At 42.2% G+C, this 22922-nt stretch overlaps 1 protein-coding gene across 2 annotated transcripts; it reads right to left on the bottom strand.

Annotated features, from left to right (window-relative positions):
- Positions 1-1506: 1506 nt before the first annotated feature.
- SNX18 (sorting nexin 18) lies at positions 1507-22576 on the bottom strand. Of its 2 annotated transcripts, none has more exons than XM_035553713.2 (2): positions 20738-22576; positions 1507-3942 (listed from the first exon to the last, which is right to left on the bottom strand). In XM_035553713.2, the coding sequence occupies exons 1-2, from the start codon at positions 22350-22352 to the stop codon at positions 3689-3691; spliced, it is 1869 nt and encodes a 622-aa protein (XP_035409606.1). In that variant the 5' UTR covers positions 22353-22576; the 3' UTR covers positions 1507-3688. The 2 variants fall into 2 exon arrangements, with proteins under 2 accessions (XP_035409606.1, XP_035409607.1); XM_035553714.2 differs by lacking the exon at positions 1507-3942 and adding an exon at positions 15048-19038 and having other exon boundaries at positions 20738-22455.
- Positions 22577-22922: the final 346 nt, after the last annotated feature.

The raw sequence follows: 22922 nt of genomic DNA, 5'->3' as shown, positions 1-22922 counted from the left end.
TCTCGTGTAGCTGCTGCTGACTGAGGTTAGACAAAAAGATGGCTTGAAGCAAATGGGAGCTACAGAATAATTATCTGTCAAACTTTAGCTGAAGTGAGTCTGAAGAAACCTTAGTTTAACTTTGAAATATTTGGGCAAATTTTCACAGTGCAGCAAGGCGTATCTGAGGATGCAAAAGGTAAAAAGTCTGCCAAATTTCAAGTCATTGTTCCAAAGCATGAGAGAACTAAAGCTTTTCAGCCAAAGGATCTAAGAAGAAGAAAAACTTATTTTAATTTTTTATATTTTTATGATCTCCTTCTCAGAAATAGCTGAACAGCTTGAAGTTTCCCTGAAGAATTCAAGCTGGAGCAGACAACCAGCATGGAAGATATTAGCTGGAATCGTGAAAGTTTGACAAAATAATAATGTAGTGCATACAGTGTCTTGTAACTCACCAAAAATATATCTGTACCTCACAAAATAACATAGGTATTTTCAGTGTACGCAGTTCATTAACATCTTATAAAAGCGTATGAATTTTATGTGACACATACTTCCATTTTGATTTCTTTTTCAGATTTTGTTGGTGCTTGTCTTAAATGTTTCATCATCACAATTTTACTGCTGATCTCTCTAAGCTGGGTTGTGCAACGCTCCTAAAACAAATGTACTCTGCCATTGGATCATGAAACTGGTGGGGAGTATCTAGAAAATGTGCACAGGTCACAAACAGAGACAATTGTTTTCTTTGCAAGCATCACACAACAGCAGGGCTACAACACAAACATGAAAATGATTAGATAATCATTTTCACAGGTTGTTAATTTCTAAATGTAAAGCCTCTAATTTAAAAAGAAACATTACTCACTCACCATTTGCTGATCATTTTAAGTAGCTATATTCCACTGATGGGTTTATTCTACATTTTTCATTGGATACAGCACTTTCACAGAAACCAATACATCAGTGAATCTTTTTGCAGCTTTCAATTAATCCCCCTAAACTCCCAGTAAATATAACAGACACATATTACTATCAGCACAAAAATTGTAATGCATCAAACACAAATTACAGGAATGGAATAAAACAAATGCGTTTATGTTATGGAGCTCATTTCCTCTCTTCCACATTTATTCATTTAAGAGGTTTTATTAGATTTCCCTTGATACCTCCACAGTCCCACACAATATACATTCACCTTCCTGTAGAGTACATTCGGACCTCAGATCGCACCATCCAGTAGTCTGTCAGCATGGGTGGTCAATGTGACACTTGGTTCCAAGTAAAACTAAAATAGTAGATCTCACGGAGTGCAGTAAGCATGAACTGAGTTCTGGCTCCCTACATCTGCTTAACTCCAACTCTCTCTAAGCGAGAATAAAAGCAAGATGCTAATGTGCTAATACCTTTTCAAACTTTGCAACACCTCAGATCCAGGACTGCAGTCAAGCATTTTGGTACATCAAGTTTAACAAATTAGCACCCCTACTCTCCCTCTACCCCAAAAATTCACAAATGAGAAAGTAAGGTGAAGGCCATGACAGTTTATTTGGGAAAACTGTACCTGTCTGATAATGTTTTATGTATACATATCACAGCTTAATTTCCCCTGGGCATGTACACTTCATTAATACTAACCTCCTAGAATACTTCAACTGGACCAAGATAAATTTCTGATCAGGTCTTAATACCTCTATATAGAATTACTTCAATTGTAGCCTGATCTAATTACTGTAAAGTCATTTAACAAAATGCTATCTGGCTTAAGCAAACGTAAGCCACAGAACAGCTCAAACCCAGCTCATTGCTGTCTCAGGTAATTAAACAGTATGTGGGAAGTTGGAGCACTGGTGGGAAGAGCTGTTATGGGAAGTGGTGAGTTTTGAATGTAGAACAAGACACCATGAGGAAGATAAAGAGCAAATCAGCCCTATGACTATGATCCTTATTTTACAGTCAACATTGCTGTTTGCAGCACACTTTCAATAGCCTGCAAATGGATTCTTCCCTCACTGATTGTCCTTCTGTTACAAACACTTGTTTTTTCTTCCTCTTCACTCTGTATTTCATTTCTTTGGGTATGTATTAGCAGCACTGCTGAATGCAAAGTGGTCAAAATAGCAATCTTCCAAGCATTTTGGGGCAAATCTTAAACCCAAAACTACATTCTTACATTTATTCCTCTGAAACAGAGGTGTGGGGTTAAGCTACAGAATCTCCCATGATTGAATAAAAGAACTGTACATTTCTGCTGCATAGGTGAGGAATGATTTGTACTTAAATGTAACTATTGCTTAACTTCCTTTTCCAGGCTTTAATTTGTTTAAGCTATCTTTGATTAATTTAATTAAAAAAAATAAAGTAAACATTTTGCTTCCTTTGAAGGTTTTGTTATTTTTGTTTAGGAGAAGAAGGCTAGGATAAATAAAAATCCTCTCTCATACTGACCTCTAAGAAGGGAACCAATAGGTTATAAACACAGACTTCAGACTTAATTCAAGGGAAATAAGCCAGAAAACTCCTTAAAAGATAGTGTTTACATACATATAAATGCACCCTGCTTGTCAAAAATATTTATACAAAAATTAAGACAATTGTTAATTCTTGAGTGTTATAAACATAAAAATGCCACCTGTTTTCCAAGTCAGTTCAGCCAAGACTGATTTCAGATCATTTGTATTACTGAACATCCCTGAAAATTTGTAACCGAGTAAACTAATGAATCACAGTGGAGTCTCAACTCAGACAACCGGCAATGTAGATGCAAGTCTGAAGTTAAACTGAATCAGCAACTGAGCAATGAGCAGATCTTTTCCTACTTATAATAAAAAAAATGTTCTAGCCACATAGCCTGCATTCATATCCTTTTGATAAACATCACTTTTATTAGGCTATTTCTTCAAATTTCCACTCACAGTAATGCTTTATCCTAAAAAAAAAAACCCCTCACTGTAATATTCATTTCAGAAAGGGAATTCAATGGTGTATATTTGTATATGTGCTTAACATCCTAGTACATGTAACAAGTAGTCTCCATTTTCAAGGAAAGTGTGAATAGATTTAATTTCTCCTTTTTGAGCCAACGTTTGTCATAAGACAGTACTTGCTGTGCAAACTGGATGGCAGCTGATTTTTTTCCAGTTAGTATGAGGTTTCATTATCAGTTCCTCTCATAGGCATCAACCCTTCATTCATTCAATCATAAAAATGTGACTTACTAGAAAAGGAAAAATAGAGTCTAAAGGCACAGAATCACATAGCTGCTCTAGTAGGAGTCTGTAAACAGAGAATTGTTTGAATTTAGGAAATCCAAATCTAGGAAAGTAAAAAGGCATCTGAAGCAGGCTTATCTAGCCAACTTCCTTAAAGACCCAAAGGGTTTTGAGGTCTACAAAGTATGCACTAAAATACCATATTTCAAAAAGCAATAAGGCAAATAGTATATTCATTATTTCAAAAAAGTTACAATGGTAGTGTAGGCATACACAGTATAACTTAGTTACAATGTGTGGTACTGTTTCTACTACATAGCCCTATAACTGTTTCCTTCCTACATATCAGAGATTAAACCGGGATTCCAGGTAAACACAAACCATCCTTGTACCACCATCTACCACTGGCAATAGCTCTTTAACAGCAGCGATGTTTGCTTCGCTGCTTAAGTCATGTTCAAATTGAGCAAAGTCCACAAATCAATGTTCAGAGATTAAACACTGTCATACTTGTGAAGAGCTTCTTCTAGCTTTTGTGTCACTTTTTGAAAAAAGAGTATTTGCTGTTGCAAGAAATGCTGCATCTGTGATTTAAAGTCCCTCACACGGATTTTGTGGAAATGATTAATTTCTGCTAGGGTTGCAAAAGAAATAATGTTACAGCGTTCTTGAATGCCCTCTGCTTTTTGGAGCTCCATCTTCCCCTCTTCGACATGCCGCTTGCTCTCCTTTACTTTGGTAAGGGCTCCTGTGTAAAGAAGAAAAGACAAGAGTACAACTGTGAGGAAAATGTAGACTTTACTGCACTTTAACAGGTCATTTAACAACAACAAGGATTTGTATAAGGCTCATTCTGAATGTATTCACGTGTTTATATGAACGAAAAGTTCTTTCAAATAAAATCACAGAACAGTGTATCTTGCTAAAAAAAAGCAATTTTTAAGGCTGTAGCTTGCAACAGTCAGTAAGAGAAAAACATGCCTATTTCATAATCTTAAGAAATCAGACGGTGTCCTTCAGAGAATAACTGATAAATATACCGGCAGTGGAGAAAAGCACTACAAAACGAGTCAGATTTAAGCCTACATAAACACCAGAAGAGTAACATCATTCAGAAACCTTTGTGAAACACCATACACTTTCACAATCTTTGTGAAACATCAAAAGGAGATCCGAATACACAAAATAACAGTATACCATTCTGCTTCTACACTACAGAAACCCCAAAATACACTGAGTACTAGAGAATCTAAGAGTTTATTTCAAAGTGGTAGACTCCAGATAGAGATAACACAATTTTGGAAGAGCCTGAAGAAAAACAAAGCAAAAAGGTTGATAGCCTTCCTCCTCCAAACAGCTGATTAAAGCGCACACGCTACAAAAACACAACATCACCAAAACAGGCTCATATAGTGATGCAGAACACCGAGAAGCATCTTGAACATTCATTTTCATGAGCTCAGTTTCCCATAGAAGCAACTTCTTTGCCTTAGATATCACACATATATCTTCATAGAATATCCAAGCTGGAAGGGTCTCATTGAGTCCAACTCCTGGGTCCCCAAAGGACCACCCAATAAATAAATAAATAAATAAATAAACAAAATCAGACCAATCAGATCATGTGTCTGAGAGCACTGACCAAATACTTCTTCAACTCTGGCAGGCTTGGTGCCGTGACCACTGCTGCCCTGGGAATGTATCTTATTCATATACATAAGAACAGTCAGATCAATACATCTTTATCTTCTCAAAAAAATTATAGTGATACATTTGTCAAAACTCTTATGATCACACAAGTTTCTTGTTCCTTCAGCTACTTGTAATGTCTCAAATGACTCTCTTCTTTCATATTACGCTTTACATCATACAAGTGCCTACAGTTCATGAACAGGACTCCCTTTACGTTGCCTTGAAGAAATGCATTTCTGTACTCCCTACAGCAAGCTTACAGAGGAACCAAGCTAACAGAGGAGACTCTCTACCTCTGTCTTTAAGGCGGAGGACCTCCAATTTGTCCGTTGGAGGACTAATTTCATCTTGTCAGCCTGAATCTCTGTTTGTAGTGAACATTATTCACCAGCAAAAAGAGTTCAGCAACAGTCACATCACCTTCCATCTTTTCCTTGCCTGTTTAGTTGAACACCCGTCACCCTGGCATTTCTCACAGCCTGGTGTAGTTGTCCCTTGTCTCAACTCTAAGGTCACAGAATCATTAAGGTTGGAAAAGACCTTCAGGATGACCATGTCCAACTGTGCACCTGAGCTGCTGAGCCCCTCTACTAAACCATATGTCACTTAAATACCTGCAGGGGTGGGGACTCCGCCACTTCTCCGTGCAGCCTGTTCCAATGCCTAACCACTGTGTCAGAGTGTGCTCTTACTAGAGGCAAGTGAGAATACCAGAGGATTTAGAGAGGACCTGGGGAAAAAGAGTTTGTTTCAGACCCAGTATGTGCTCTCCATCAGGAGCTTCAGAAAATCCTCTCTGGTCTGCAGGAACCATATGGACTGTTCCTGCTAGGGCAGCAGGAAAGTCATGAGCACGACAAGTTTAGACCAAAGACTGCTTCACAGAAAGCGCAGGTATTTGAGCGATGGTCCCCAGGACAGTGTGGGGTGGTTAGTGCAGCCTGGCCCCTCCACACCTTTCCCGATGCTACAGCCCTCAGGCGTGAGGGCCAAAAGCTTGGCACCAGATGCTACAGCTGACTGACATCATCCCCAGCCTGTCCCAAAAAAACAGAACTGAAAATCACAGGCAGTGCTGCAAGCGGCAGGCCGCGCCAGAAGATCTGTGCTTTCCCCTTCAAAGACTAAGGAATCTGGGAGGCAGGATACGATGTAAAAAAATAGTCAATCTATTCTACAGAAAGGACATTGCTTTCAGGAAACAAAACCTAACTCGGCTTTTTTTTTCTTCTCTGCATTCTGTTTGCATTGCAGGAATCTGTACAGGGCTGTGAAAAAATATGAAATTTGTGACTTAACTGGGAGCCAGATGGAGCTGGTTAAATAAACATGACAACTCTTTGGTTGTGATGTGTGGAAATAGCTTTAGATGTTATTTCTAGAATGACCAAACTGGAAGAAAAAATACCGAAATTTTACAGCATCAGCAGCTGAATGTATAACTAGATTCTGGAGCGTGCATAATCTTCGAATTATTTTACATCAGTACAACCATACATTACCAAACACTAAACCCCTTGAGACTACAAATATTATACATTGTGACTTTTTTTTTCTGGAAAAAAAAAAGGTAAAAAAAGATTTCTAATTAGAGAAAGGAATCCAAGGGGAAAACTTCCAACCGTTAACACTGTTCTCATAATGCATGTGTTTTCATGCTGGTACTATAGTGGAATTTCCTTTAAAGTCTAGGCAGACTACAACTGGAAGTCAGCGATGTATAACAAGAGCTTATACATATACTTATACACAAAATTCTTATTATTTCTTTTCAAGTACCTTAAATGAAGTACTGAATTAACAGTGAAAGAATAAACCTTGAAATAACTTCATACAGGGAAACACTTAGGTTATTTTCGGACAATCAACAAACCTTCCCCAAACACAGAGAAAAAAAAACAACAACCCACATGCTTTATATTAAAAAGTAAGCAATCATTTGTTCTAAAACACCATTTTTAATTTGTTCATCATCTACTGAAGCTCGCAAGCCTTAGTTTAGTAAACCTTCAGGAAAAAAAAGCACTCTTAGCTTGCACTGCTTTGCAAGCACCTTCACTAACAGCAACACACCATGTTTCATCTCCCATTTTCTCAAAACATTCTCCTAGCTGCTGCTGCACCCCTCTCCTCTGCCTGCCTGGCACCTCTGCACCTTCCCTTCCGCCCCACACCCTGCGGAGGCTGAGCGAGCCCCCTCTGGCCGGGCACACCTGCAGCTGGATGCAGCTCCCTCCACCTGGACTGCTCTGCTCCGTTCCCCCAGCTCCTGGATTCAAAGGTCCAAACGTCAAGCATTGGTTTGGACAATCCAAAAAAGCAAGGCGTATTTAAAAGCAAACAAACAGAACAACAGTAGCAATCACAGAATTCTGGCAGCCCTAGAAAAGAATACCACATGTTTTAGGGAGGAGGAAAAGGCACAGAAAGAGGCACCTCCCAATGCATGTTAGCTCAAAGAAATCTCCTGCTGAATATGTCTGGGATAAGTATCTGCAAAGGCACGGCTCCAAGAGGGATGGAACACATTCAAAAATATATATATATATATATGTATATATATATTTTCTGTTTAGCTCCATTTCTAAAGATTCCCTTACAACTTGTCAGTGAATTTAAAGCTTCTGGTCTGATGAAAAGCCCTTCTGTTAGGAGAGCAGGTTCCAGTGGTCAGGGATAGCTTTCAATCAACAACAAAGGCCTGGGTCACAGACACTGCAAAAAGCTGTGCTACATCTATTTCTGTTCTTAAAGGTGGGGAAAAGCAGATGTGAATGCTATTTTTCATCACCCAAAGACTGAAGTTAAACAGACAGGGGTGCTCAATGAATGCTGTTTAAGGGCTTTTAGAAACTCACAGTTTTCAGTACTTGTTTTGAAGTCTGTGATTAGACAACCCTAGGTTACATGAACACATTTAATAAGGGACATTTATAGTAATACTAGCAGCCAAGAATATATGGACAACATAAAATTCCTGCTAGAAACAAATACTTGCAAGCTGTGAAACATGCTGTATAAACAGCAACTTAAATTGGAGCTGAGGAGTTACCAGGAAAAAATGAAGTGTATTTAGTCAGGAAGCTCCCATGCAAGCATGAGGTTGCAATGAGGTAGAAAGAATCAAATACATTCAGGAAAGTAAAACCAAAAAAAAAAAGTCCTGAACCTGAGAGCACTCAAGTTTGGGTCAAGCAATATATTTTCCTATCACCTGCAGTTTTATTATGTTCAGAAATGCTTTGAGCATGTGTGAACAATGAACCAAGGGTGGGTTTGCGCCTATACGTGAGCTTGTACTCACTTCCCCTCACCCTGTAAGTATGTGTACAGAGACGTGTAAGTGGATCACATCATGTGGATGCATATGTGTCTACAAGCTCCTGTTCATGCATGGGGAATGGATCACAACCGACTGCATGTGATCGGCCTGCCAGCAGCCAGCTCTGCCCGGGTTCTTGGCGCTGAGGGTGCACGACAGCAGCCCAGACTGCAGCCTGCAACGTGACCAGAAAGCAGAAGTCTTGGGGCTCAGCTCATGAAGACCAACTTCCCACTGCCCACCTCCTCTTCTAGAAGTAGCACCTGGACGTCAGCTTTGGAGTTCTGCATGCAGTAGTCAGGAGTGAAATTTCAGCTGCATACGAAGTTATGAGTCCACATGAAGACAAAGCGAGAGAAAGGGAAACCTCTGGGGCAGCAGCCCTTCTTTGCTCTGCTTTTGTACAGTGCTTAGTACAGCAGACATCTGCCCCATGGCTGGGCTTGCTCGATTCTTAAAAAATATGAGCAGTCCTTACTGATGCTGTTCAGAAAGGTATTCCTCTTTTCTGAAAAAGAGCTAAAAAATTGCTGTAACAGCAATGACTTAACTTCATACAGCAGTACTGCACAGGGGCTTGCAATATGGGATTAAACACGAAGGCCTGTCAGCTCGGTGTCACTAACACGTGGCACTTGCAGCAGCAGCGAGGATCGGTGGAGGTCAGGGGGTCTGCAATTCACTGTCGCTCTCAGGAATGTGTATCATCCACTAAGTCACCTATATATCACTGTCTGCAGTATCTGAGCACAAAATACCGAACTGGAAAACTCACCTAGCACGTAGAAGTTTTAGATAGCTTTTTAGATCCTGTATTTGTAATGCCTTTATGACTACAGATACTCAAATATGTACTTCATTTTAGTGATGAATTATGCTAAACCAGAGCAAATAGCTTTCTCCCACTAGTAGTGAGATAACTGACACATACGTAAACTGTTATGATAGTGTAAGACTTCCTTTCAAATACACCCATTCCTGTTATTCTTTACACCTCGAGTTAAGGAATTATTGCAAAATAACTGCAGAAGATACGTGAGACAAAGAAAGAAAAGTTATTCCTCTGGTTGTCCTTGATACATTAAACAGAAAGCTACTTTCTGGAATAGGTCCTTAATGTGGGAGGGAGGCGTTAGCCTTGCGCCTGCCCTGCTCTGCTCTGCTCTGCCCCTGGCGTGAGGGCTGCTGGTGCCGCAGGTGGGAAGCAGCGGTGGCTCCACGGGACAGGAACACGGCACGTGGCCACCAGCCGCCCCGGACGTAAATCCGTACCCACTCTGCTCAAAAACGATACCCGAAAAGACAATAGATGGCAGAGCAGAAGAGGTCTGGGGAGGGCGATTGTTCTGGCCTTTGTATCAGTGGTAAGCGTGGCAAAAACAAAGAGCACCAGATTCCTGAATGCCTCCTTTGAGAAGTCCCCTGGCCAATAAGCTTCGGTACACCAGCCTCCCTGAAGAATTTGTGTCAAAGTACAAAGGTTCCTCTGAAAAACGGCTCCCTCGTGAGGGAAGAAAGCTAGTCAGAAAACATTGTGTTCTTTACAGAAACTCGGAAGATTAACAAAGAAAACTGTTCAGCAGTTTCATCTGATAGATCTTGTGAAAATGATAAGACCTGTGTGATACATACATACATACAATTTATTTTGTCTTCCTACTGTCTGCAAACTACAAAATCAGATTTGGTGCATCACTTACTGGAAAGAAAAATAACTTGTGTTTCCGTGCCATCCAGCTGCCCTTCATACTAAATTGCCTAACAGTAGGCATCAATGATGTCTCCTTTCAAGTGTGCTACTCGATACTGAAGGGAGAACTTTGAATGCAAACAATTCCCTTTGCTTTACTTCTATTACGAGACACCACCTCTAAAAACAAGTGAGAAAACAATACTCATCACATTGCTTTTAGCAGCTTTCATAAAAGGATGCAAAAGCATAAAAAGTAACTAGAAATGATAATTACACTTTTCTTACCACTGACCTGATGATGTTTATTCATGTTATTTATTTGTTATTTAATTACAGCTCTTTGCCTAAAGATTTGAAAAGGCAAACGCCGGGCAGCCCACGTGCACGTAGCCACAGTTTTGATTTACCCCGTGGAAGACAGAGCCGTCTCCGTAACCCATCTGACTGCTGCCAAGCGAAGCCATCTACGTGGCCGTCCCGCTTACAACGCAGCTAGCAGAGATGTTACAGGATGACTCAGATGACTAACCCAATTAAACACTGCTCTGGGCCTGGAGGGCTTGGCTTTACCGATGGCTTAGCAATTCCATCCAGCTCAGCCCACGGCTATGCAATTGCTCGCTCCAACACAAGGGAAGGATCAGAAGCACCGCGCAAGATTACACCTAACGTGAAATCCTGCTCTGAAGCAAACCCCTACACTTCCCCTCTCTCGATTCGAAGAGAAACGACGAAACTGTGTGTAGTAGAATAGAGATTGTACTACGTTGATGGATTATTTGCTTAAGAATACTGTGAGCACAGATTAACAAAAGAAGCCTACATTAAGTTAAGATTCTGCAAATTCTTTACATTTTCTGGCTGAGATTTAGAAGGGAGAGCAGCATAATGGGAATTTGCCTGAAATTAAAAACAGAAGGCTTCTCCAGTAGAGACTTAACTGCATAAAAGAATGTCACAGGGAAAATGTAGCATTACTGAAACTAATGAAGGAACGGCTCACTACTTTGAAATCTGATTTTAGTGTTTCAAACATAACAAAGCAAGCAATCTTCAACATCAAAGGCAAAAGGATGAAGTCACTTGTATTTTCTAAAAGTGTCAACACAGTTTTCAAAACCAAGCTTTCTAATTTAATGATGATATTTTTCTTGATGGTGCAAAACTATTTTAAGAAAGTTCTGCTTTTCATAATGAAAGTGATTTAAAAATGCAAAAATAAAATTACAATTACTTTAGTATTGCAGGTTTTTGTATACATATGGGAACACGGCTGTAATGCTTTTAGAATATGCATCCTAACAACAACTATAAAAACCTCAGATTTTTCATTATTTTTTGCTCATTGCTCAAAAAATATCAGAGTAAGATAGTACTATCCTATAAATCTAGGCTCACAAATTATAGGTCTCTGCTAACATCCAGGTTAACGTTGACTGACTGTGGCATTATTAGACAGAATTATTTGTTCTTCCAGCTACCCTGTTACAAAGCTCATCAAAAGCTGTCACTCAGAGATTCATTCTTCAGTTCAAAATAAAGTCACCCTCTAATCTGCACAATGCAGATATCATGCAAAAATAGAAGTCTTTGCCAGAGATTTCAGAAACATGACAAATTCTGATCTTATCTGGTGGTTTTAAATATAGACATTGATTTAATTCCTATATAACTGATTAATGATGGAGATAGAATGCACAGCGTCAAATGCCACTCAATTTTCAAGAATTAGTGCTGTTAATGGATACTATACATGTCTAACTGCTATCTTTTTTTTTATTTTTAAATAATGCTATAGTTAAGGTCTGATTAAATCGTTGTAGATCACTGTGTATACAAAGGCAAGTTGGTGTACACACACATAAGAAGAGTATACACGACTCATTTTTTTATCCAGAGAAACAAGGTCTGTAATCATACCTAGGCATGTTCAGAATCTCCAAAATGTTTATGCTACTGAAAAATACTTCCATTATCACATTGGCAATGCACACTTCAGCTCTAGAGTCCTCCAGATAAATCCAGCAGCTCCAGCAAGAACGTTTCACTGAGCCAAGCTACAGCGCGCTGCTATACAAGCTACAAGCCACACTTTGCCCTTAAAACAGCTGACAACAGGAGGTGTGAGTAAGGTGGCAAAATAAATGAAAGAAACACTACGGAACAACAGGTCTGCCACACCTACCACTCTGCATAACCCCATTAAAAAAAGGAAACCCATACTGCTACGTTACCAAAGGCAAAAATTATGCAAAATCAGTTGAAAGGTGCTTGTTTTTTTTTCCTCCTGAATGCTGAATGTAGCAATTTTAAAAGAAATATATTTTAGATGTATTGTATGCAGACAATGTTTTCTGCAAATGAACAAGCTTATTGTAGCCACTGCAGCATGTGTTTACAAGTATTTCTACTGACTGTTTATGTACCTATAGTGATGTCTGAAAGAAAGCCCGTAAGATCAATGATTTAATTTTAAAATCCAGCTGAACTGTGTACACGGCTTTCCATTATTACAAACATAGCATTGTGCATCACAGCCCGAGAGGCAAACATTCAGTAACACAGATTTTGCCCAATTCTAAGACAGCCTGCACTTTTCAGCACTCCTATCTACAAGTTAAGGAGGTTTGACAGCACTTCAGCTGATGCTACAGACTGGGCTATAGAAAGGAGTGACCCCACAGATCAGGCTGGTTGTTAGAAATGCATAACATCCGCCCCTCGAAAAGCAGCTCACGCTGAACAATTTCAGGGTGGACACTTGAAAATGTAAGCGATCACAACTGGCAGGAGTGCCAAGACGAAAACTTACAGTGATTTTAAGTACATCTTACGAGCCTGCATTTAAGAGTGGCACCAAGCAGGCTTTTAATATAAATGTTTGTTCTTCCAAAAATTTAAGTTGCCTTTTACAATTTAATCATCACAGTTTCTGAACATGGGTTTCTCCCATTCAGCGCGTTCAGAACAGGTACTTTTCTGCCAGAAGAATGCCACTAAATCTTAACAGCTTTTATAAATGCCATGTTCATAATGCCTAAGTCAAGAAAACAACCTCAATCAGAAATGATGTTGTGCATGCATGAGAAATTAATTTTCAGTACAACTGGTACAATTAATTTTCAGTACAATTGGCAGCATATGAGCAGAAATGTCTCCTCTAAATGTATAGAAGACAAATACAAGTTATTATCAAAATGGATGTAGGCGTCATAATACTAAATGGCAACCTCAAAAATTTCTTGAGATTTATGGGATGTGGGTGGACAGGAGAATACAGGCTACACAGCATAGCAATATCCATATGACATTGTCAAGAAAAGCCAGCATAAATGCAGGTTTCACCTACTCTCATAACCCTGCTTTACTGGGGTCCTATGCAAGTCCTGCTTTTGGATGCTGGTCTCCATAAAGGCTGAAGAGATGCAAAAGGTGAGCACAGTTTATGGTATTTGACTGTTCACCATCATCTGCATAGTTCCACGACTGTCCTAGGATCAGCAAATACAACACGCAGAGCCACTTTACATTAAGTGCAAATTAAGTGCAGATCCTTCTCCACTTTTTCCCTAGTGCACCTTAAATGCTCTCTCTTAGAAACATGAATGCTGCAGCATCTCTGTGAGGACAGAAAGGACATTCCTTGTTGCAGTATAAACAGCCAAAGTAAACCAACACTAATGCAACTGATCGAAATATAACATAAAAGCAGAACTTTACAATTGCATAGTATAATGCTATATACACATCATATACAAAAATGCTGTAACAGATACTATTGTATTATATGTTAACTAAAATTGTAAGTAAATATATTTATATATTCTAATGTACAGACAGTATTATAGAATTACTGAGGCAGAAGAGAATTGTCTGCCTTTTTGGAGGATGTGATCTACTCCTCTGAGTACCTTGACTTACCTAAACTCCAAGCAATTTGAAAATGTGGTAAAATGGATTTTTCTTCAGTATATTGTCACTTGGCTGGAACAGCTATTCATGCCTATGATTTGAAATGGTAGCTCTGAAAAAAACTAGACTAGTAAGTTGGTTTTTATCACAGGGCGAAAATGCAGTGTAAACTCCCAATGACAGCATTAACCTGCTTTCACATTGCTCTGAAAGAATCGCATGCAGGCATAAAAAGGGTGGTTCAGTCCATCACTATTACAGAAGTTATTTATATGTGATGCGTGCCTACCCAAAGCATAGGCTGAACAGCCCAAGACAAGGCCTAAGCATAGTCAAGACCTGAGCAGACTTTTAACACACATATATATATATAGTTACTAATTTCATGAAATACCAACTCAAAAGTTTTAAATGCATTTTTAACTTTTTTAATTTTTTTTTGTTTTATTCAAATCCTTGTGGCCTTCATGAAAGATATAAACAAGACTATAGAAAGCATTTGCTATTTGCTCAAATCTGTTGATAAAGCTAATATCTTGGGGGCTCAGCCAAATGTGATTTCATTTCTTTAATTAAAATTTCAGTTTCCGTGCTATTTGAATCAGGCAATTCAAAATAAGTAAGGTACCAGCTGGATGAGTTTATACAGTCTGCACACATTAACTTGGCATTTTAACTGTTCAAACAAAGTCTAACAATGAAGTCATGGAAAAGATGTTGGAAAGGCTGAAACGTGTCCTTGTTTCAAAGGTGACTTGCAAAAATAGAAAATTCGGCCAGCTTGTTTGTTTTTGATAATGTGCTTACAAAGACTTGGAAGAGCTCTAGCAGTAGCTTTCTGTTTTCAGTCTACCAATTCTGGCCATCCCTGTTTTGACAGAAGTCCTTCTAGCATGACCTGCATTTCCCTAGCCGTAAGAGGACAAGGAACCCTTTCTCAGCATATAGATTCTTCAGAAACTTCAACCCGAAAAGCTATTGCATAGTCTTTGAAATAAAACTGCTTCCTCCTTCTACAAAATAATTTCTACTTCTTTAATATCTGCACTCTTATCTTGTAGTCTTGTGGCTTTTTTTCCCTTTTTGAAATTAGTTGGAAACGGAAGTGCTGAGATACTAAAAAGCCAGCTCCAGTTCTTACCTCTGCCATCAGAGTGGTTCCCAAGAGTGCGTATCAATATGGTGACAGGCGTTTTATATATATATATACATATATATATATATATCCTGCTACCCTCTTCTCTCTGCCGTTCATGAGGTCTTCCCAGTACACAGAGCCTTAATTCTTGTGGTAAGCAAGAACACAAGAGCTGGGAGTCTACTACCTGTGGTCAAAAATGCAAGTGTGAGCTCTGGTCAAAACTTCTCCAGCCTGCTGGTAGTAAATGCCTGCTGGATACAGGCTTGCTGGTGTGCAGCAGTGCATGCAGTCCTTCCCACAGGTGGAACAGCGATCTTCTTCCTCCGCTACCAGCTGTTTGCTGAAAAACTATCATTGGGATTTTACCACCTACGAAATGTCTTGCCATCGTCAGATTTGTGTGATATCACGCTAAGAGAGGTTCCAAAAGGTACCAGGAAAGAGAAACATCATACCTGCATGAATCTTGCTCACTTAGAAAGATAAGGTACGAAGAGACTGGGGAGTGGGAGGAAAAAGAAAAGAACAATCCATGCAAGATCCATGCATCTTTTTGGCAGACAAGACACACAAGTTATTTTTTTCTTTCTTTCTTTCTGTTTAATCCCCTTCAAGTAAGGGCATTGCTCAATTTTAGTCTTGCTTATTGTTGTCCTCTGTGTGATTTACACAGACCAAGGAAGCTGTAATTTTATACTGTTGCTAAAAGTGAGGATTCCTTCACGGTTTAGCCATCTAGAAGTCTGTTTCCCTCAGGCTTCTTTCAAACACTACCAGGTTCAAACTGGGTGATTCATGAGCAAGTAGACAAATACTACATCACTGCTGTAACAGCAGTGCAAAAGCTGAGAGGGGTGACAACAGTCATCCTAAGGAAATCCACCCTTTTTCATCAAAGTCCTTAAATAGATGGAAGATGGGTACCCACCTCTTTTTACTATTATAGAAGGCATCTGGCAAGGATTACAAGAGAATACAAGTCTGTGCAATGAACTTAAGAGGCTAGAAAGCAAGCAAGGGAGAAGGGCACTGATTTTACACTGTTATAAAATATTAGGTGTGAATTCTGACCAGTTTCATTCGTTCAAGGACACACAGAGACTCCTTCCTTCTCCCATCCCTGCAAAAACTGCTGAAAATGTTACACAGACCTCCAGATTTCTGTCTGTTTTTTTTCCATGCTTGAAATTCCAATGCATTACTATCTGGAATGTTTTTTCACCTATAATTTTGTTATTCTAAAAGCACACCCAGTACATTTTTATAGCCAATGTCTAGGATGACGTTTGCTCCAGATAAATAAGGACAATTTATTTTTCACAAACTTATCGAGAAGTAAATGGGTAGGGTCACTCAGATCTTTTTAAATAATTCTTTTAGATCTTGGTGTGCTGAGGAAATGAATTGCTGCCTACATCTCAGAAAACATTTAGAAAACACTTTCCTAAGTCTGTTTTGCAAAAATCATACCAGAAGTTAACAACATCATGGTAAGATAAAGAAACAATTTTGGAAAGCAGAGATGAAACATCAAGTTAGCCAGTGTTTCTTCCTCTTTCAGAAAACAAGAGGCCAATTATAGTAATTCCTCAAGGAAGACTTCAAAAAAAGAAAGAAACAAAGAAAAAAAAAAAACTAAATTCTGTACTCTCACTAAGCAAGTATCAAGATGAGATAGCCAGACAAGCATGAACTACAGCACTAGCATACACTCACACACTATCTCAAATTCTCACATGTGCACAAAGTTCCCAAACCTGAACTTGCATGGGCCTGCAGCAAACATTTAGGTTGAAGATTATGGAAGTCAGAAGATTTCATCACTTGAGTGAAGCTCTAGCAATTAATATGTAGGAATTATTTTGCCAAGAATGCCTAGGGAATTTCCATGACTAGACCTTAAAAAGCACAGAAACGAAGATGTGAGTGTGCTTTTCTTCTCAAGCTTAAAGCAACTGAATCTAGCATTTCTTGAAAGGTACATCAGTTCTGCAAAAAGAAAATGACAAGGTGCAGTTTTGGTTTTAAGCCTCGTGAACTAAACACTCCTCTTCTACCTATGTTTTGCCAGAGGCTAAAGAAAACTAAGTACAAGTATAGCTGTCTAACACACTTGGATCCTCTATTCCGAAACACACTGGTATGCACAGGAAAACTTTAACGTAAGCATGTTAGATGCACTTCCCTGTGGATGAGGGCTAGATTTGTAAAAGTATTTGGGTGCTGAGAGTCTCAGAGACACTTCTCTGCCATCATCTACCCCTCCAAATGTCAGTTTTCCCCTAAGTGCTCAGCGTTATTTTGAAAACATCTAAAAGAGCAACCATTTGTAAGGAAACCATGTCTTGGGACTGAAATGGTCTGTTGCCAGTCCCAGTGGGACTCTCACGCCAAGCACTTCCAAATGGAAACGTGGGATTTCCACCTCGGTGTGCTCTTCACTGTAGGGCTTGTTTCAGTGAACCTTCAGACCTGGACGGGTGCACACACAAAACCAAGTAAGGTTTCTCACAAAGCACTGCCAAGCTGGTCCTCAACCGGACTGTGAGAGAAAAGCACTTCGAACCCCTCCTCTGTCTCTTTTGGAGCATGAACCTGAACTCCTCCTTCCCTCACAGAAAATTCCTTAAACACTGAGTGCTCAACATCAAGGAGGCAGAGAGACAGGAATCTTTAAATCTCCTATTGAAGTTATTGCCATTCCATCACGTGCTTACCCTATTAAACACGTTGAACATATTCCCATGGCTTTCCACCTTTACCTAAGTGACCGAAATGACAATCACTCTCTGCACACCACAGATCACGTATGATGCCCTCAACATGGGAGGCAGAAAGACCGGGATCCCTGAGCAGTAACAAGCACAATGTTTAACCCATTCCCCTGCTGATACACAGAAAAAGCAACAGTGTGCTTTTGTGTCTTTGGTTCATAACTTTAGACAAACAGATAAAGGCCAAATGGAAGAAAATTCTTGCCTCTAGTTCAGATTCTTTGGCTTTCTTTTGGCAGAAAAAACTTTGCAGAAATTATTCAAAAACCTCAGACACGCAGACTTCTCAGTCCACTGCACAAAACACGCTTCCAATCACATTAAGCAGCTGTTCAACTATCTGCAGTAGATCAAACCCTTAATAAGACAAGGCAGTCTAAGGTTCTACCAGCACATATATGTTTGGGGCACAGCTGCCTTTATTTTTTTGGTCCTTCTCAGGTCTAGAGGGATACAGAGATGGAGTCTAGAAAAGGCTTCGCTTTTTACCCCAAGTGGACAATCCATCTGCACTATGTAGAGAAAAATGGAGGAAGCACTCGTAAGAGTAGAGTTCATCTTTTTAAAGCCAAGCCCATGTTGGCAATGTATCAAAAGGCTGCTGTTTCTGCCACCTCTAAAGGCACTTTTGGGTTATTTTACTGCACAAAGTTGTACACTAGAAAATAAAACACTGAAAGAAAGACACGTCGACTCTGTTTTCAGATGATCTATTATCACCAACAGATTTTTGTTTGGTCTGTACAGACAATAATAATCCTTACATACTGGCAACTATCCCAGACTGTAAATTTAAAAGAAAGGTCTTATGTTGTAAGAACACCAAACAGTTCATGTTTTCATCTGAAGTTTACAATTTGGAATTGAAGAGTTATACCCTGTTAGAAATAACTGTTAAGAGCAATAAAACAGCCATAAAATGGAGAGAAAAAAAAAAAAAAAAAAAGCTTTCTTCTAGTTTGTCTCTTTTCTACAGGGAACAAAAGCAACAAATGCATAACCCAGCCCTAACCCTGTTCCTGTGATGAATATGGACACTCAGGAGACCAAACTCTCAAACCCATGCCATTTTCTGATTGCAAATATGCACCAGGGATAATAATTGTGTTAGCTCAGAGGTGCTGGAGCATTAGCATGTGAAGGCAGGCTGGCTGTACGTTTCTCCATCCGGCTCCAGCACAGTCTTCTGGCACCAAATCAGCTCTATGCATGTCATCATACTTCTGCACTGCTATGGTGGAAGCTCGTTTAGATGAATTTTCCCCAGTTCAAGAAGGTAAACCTTCTTGTAAGTGCAAATTCAAACACAACTGAAAGAGAAACAGAGATGTGCAAGCTAAAGGAAATATGGGTTGAATCAAGCACATATCCTACTATTCCCAATCCTCTCCTCAAAGTAAACTCTATAATATATCTTAAAGTTTTAAGACTATATTTAAATAGTGTATATCATCTGCTGTTTTATTGCACCTGATAAAAAAATCTTTCCCCTTCCCAAGTGTGAGACATTGCCAAGGTCACGCTTTTCTCCAAATTTAAAATACTTGAGAGTTGTTATCAGAACACAATGCCACACCAGCTAGCGGAGCAAATTCTCAAAGGTCAGACTGCACTTTTCAGTTTTCTCTTCAAAATAATATCAGGATTATTTAAGTTTCCACCCACAATTTTCAAGATTCAGCAGGAGAATGAAAATCTGAACTTGATGCATCTACTTGAAACGAAACTCTTGCTTTCTTAAACAAGTTGTGGACTTTATATCAACTCTGCCTCCTCAGAATTTCCTAGCAATAGTGTGCACCTCCAGAAAGCCTGCCTTTTTTGATCTGTTGTAAAAACTCTTCCAACCATTTCATCAAAAATCTCAAGATTTCAAGGCCTTGAAAAAGGCAGATAATGGCATGAAAGACTGAATCACTGTGGGTCACAGTTAAGGCTCTGCCTCTCTGGATACAGACCACCACTTATAAATCTCGAAAATAATTTCCAGTGAAGAAGCTCTCGTATTTTGTTGTACAACTCTTACACACACAAATTTCTGTACAGCCTAGGTGGTGTTTTCCTAGGTCTCTTTACTTCTAATCTTTGAGTTGAAAGCCATAGGTCAGCAATATAACAGGAAAAAGGATGAATGATGGGCTATTCTTCTCACAACAGTGATGAACGCATGAATAGCATTAACTTCAGAGCAGGAAAATCATCTACACTTATTCAATGCTACAAACCTGTATTTATCTGAATGCGTATCCCTAGTTATATAGCAGATGATTCTTTCATTTTCTGAGTTTCCTTCCCCCTAATGGATCACAAAGTGCCAAACAAGCAGCAATGTGAACCTCAGAAGCATGTTTCAGGTAGAAAGATGCTGAAAGGGTACCACATGAGCAACATCTCTTCAGGGTAATAAGGGCAAGGGATGATAAACCCCAACTAGGAACACTGTGGCAGACCACTGTCCTCACAAAGGTGCAAAGGGAATTTAATGTACGGCCAAACTGACAAACACCAACGCTTTTAAACTTCTCATCTGAATGTCCACCACTGCAAAACGCATGTAACGCTTCCAACAATAAGGTCAGTTGGTGTATCTGCATCTTCAGATTACTTATCTATTACCTGCTAGATCAGAGATTTAAGATACCTGACATACGTCAAAGAGTAATAGATGTTTTCATACCAGTTGATCTCTGGGGGTTGTAAACAAGCTCATTAATCTTTAATGTATCAGCCGCACAGGTAGATGTGGTTTCTTTCAGAGGCACACAGTCACGCTCAGTAACCTCTGACAAACAGAAATCCCAACAAAGTCTAGACCTTTGGCACAGAATGAAAGCTGTCACTGATGTGTTTTGGGTATTTTTAGCAACAGACTACCTGAGTAAACACTGAAAAGTTTAACCCAAGGCCAAGAAGCCATACATGGAGAAAGTTTAGCTCCTGGTTCCTACCTCTGTCTGCATGGCACCAATACATTAAACTATAATTTCAGCAAATAAGTAAGGGTGTTACCTTTCTGGACGTGGATGATGTCCGGAAAGTTGGCCAAATGCCCCTGATACAGCGCTAACAAATCCATCACGGGATCTAGGTCCTGTCGGGGCTGATCTGCAAAGAGGTCCCCGATGGCATCGTAGGCTTCCGCAGTGAAGGCTATGGCTTGGTTGAGGCCAGCTGAAAAGGCCTGCTGGTCCAGCTCAAACGCCTGGCTGAGGCACTTGAAGGAGTGCCCCACCTTCTGGTATTCCTTCTTGAAGCCAGTGACTTGTTTGCGGGCGAACTCGTTGGCGGTGTGATTGAGCTGCAGGGCGCTCTCGTCCATCTTCTTCGTGAAGGCTTTGAAGCCGTCCACCTGGCTTTCCACCTCCTGCAAGTCCAGGCCGGCCCCAGGGCCAGTGGGGACACTGATGGTCAGGAAGAAGTTGGCACCCACCATCTCGTCTTTCTCAGCCTTGCGCTTGCCCTGCTTCCAGGCCTTCTCATCCGTGCTGGGACAGGTGAGGAAGTGCTGGAAGGCATCGCACTGCGCCAGCACGGGGTGGCTGCACATGTGGTCCATCCACCAGGCCAGACCTTTGCGACGTTTGGAGATGAAGTCCTCCTCGAAGCGGCCGGTGGCCTGCTTCTCGGGCAAGTGGGGCACAGAGATGACGGGGAACTTCTCGGCCAGGCGCCCGTAGAGCCAGTCGAAGTGCTTGTAGCGGCGGTGCACCTGCTGCCCGGTGTGGCTGGGCACCAGCTTGTAGGCAATGTAGCTCTTCATGCCCTTGAACTTGGTCTGCTTGGTGGGGTCCTCGATGGAGCACTGGAAGGGGTAGGGGTTCTCCTGCCACTCGGGGCCGCGCGGGCCCAGCACCACGCACAGCTTGTCCCCATCCTTCACGAAGCCCGACGCCTCGCCCAGCACGAAGGCCTCCCCGCCAGACTTGACGAAGGTGGAGAACCGGTTGAGGTTGCGGCTCACCGTGGCCGAGCTCTTGGCTCCTCCACCGGCCGGGTGCGGGTGTCCGGCTACGTGCCCACCACCGCCTCCACCACCTCCGCCACCACCGCGGGATCCCAGGGACAGCTCGGACCGCGTGGACAGCCGGTAGCGCCCCGCTGCCCCGCCGCCCCCCGCCGCCTCGTAGTCGGGGTAGGAGCTTCCCAGCGCTCCCGGCTCGTCCGCCACCGTCGAGCTGTCGTCCCAGTCGTCGTCCCAGTCGTCGTCGCTGCCCTGGCTGGGCTGGTAGGGGCCGCCGTAGGGCGCCATAGGGAAGGGGTACCCGGCGGCGGGCGGCACCGGGAAGGGCTCGGGGGGCTGCTGCGCCGCCGGGGGCTGCTGCTGCTGCTGCTGCTGCTGCTGCTGCGCCGCCGGCTTGAAGGCGGCGGGCGGCGGCAGCGGCTCGAAGCCGGCGGCGGGGACGTTGGCGTAGCGGGCGGGCGGCGGCGGCTCGGCGGCGGGGGCGCGGATCACCTGCACGTAGGAGGCCGGGAAGAGGCCGCGGTCGCCGCGGCTGTTGACGCCCTCCAGCCAGCCCTCGATGTCCTGCTCGCTGCACAGGCTCAGCACCTCGTGCTCCCGCAGCGAGATCTCGCCGGGGTTCTCCGACCTGAAGTCGTACAGCGCCCGGGCCCGCAGCGCCATGGCCACGGCGCGCTGCCGGCGGTGCGGTGCTGCGGTGCGGAGCGGAGCCGCGGAGCCCCGGCGCGGCGCGGTGCCGGCGGGCGGCGAGTCCCGGCTTCACCCCGCGGGGCGCGGCGGGGCCGGCCCGGTCCCACGTCGCCAGTTTCGCTAATCCAGAGCCGAGAGGCAGGGCGGAGGAGCCGAGCGCAGAGCGGCCGCCCCCATCGATGGGCCCGGCCCGCACCGACCCTCGCCTCCCGCCCCCTGGCGGCCTCCGGGTCTGGCCGGACCGGCCCAGCCGCGGGGCGTCCGCGGGGCGTCCGCGGGGCTGGGGCTGGGGCTGCCCCCGGCGGAGGTGGAGGGGTCTGGGTGCTGCGCCAGGCTTGGCAGGCCTGCCTCGCCTCCCGGAGGCTCCGTTTCATGGCCAGAGGGAGGAATTTGAACCCCGGGTCCTGCGCGGTGTAGTGCAGAGGTGCTGGGTGAGGTGGCACGGTGTGGGTGAGGGGGCCGTGCCTGCCCGTCACACACATTCCTCTGGGTCACCCCTGACCTGGCTGCCCTCGCTTACAGTCAGGAAAGCCCGTGTTTTAG

The sequence above is a fragment of the Cygnus atratus genome, chromosome Z, assembly GCF_013377495.2.
Source record: "Cygnus atratus isolate AKBS03 ecotype Queensland, Australia chromosome Z, CAtr_DNAZoo_HiC_assembly, whole genome shotgun sequence".
Lineage (NCBI taxonomy): Eukaryota > Metazoa > Chordata > Aves > Anseriformes > Anatidae > Cygnus > Cygnus atratus.
Note: the sequence above shows the minus strand (reverse complement) of the source record. Positions and strands in the feature narration are given on the sequence as shown.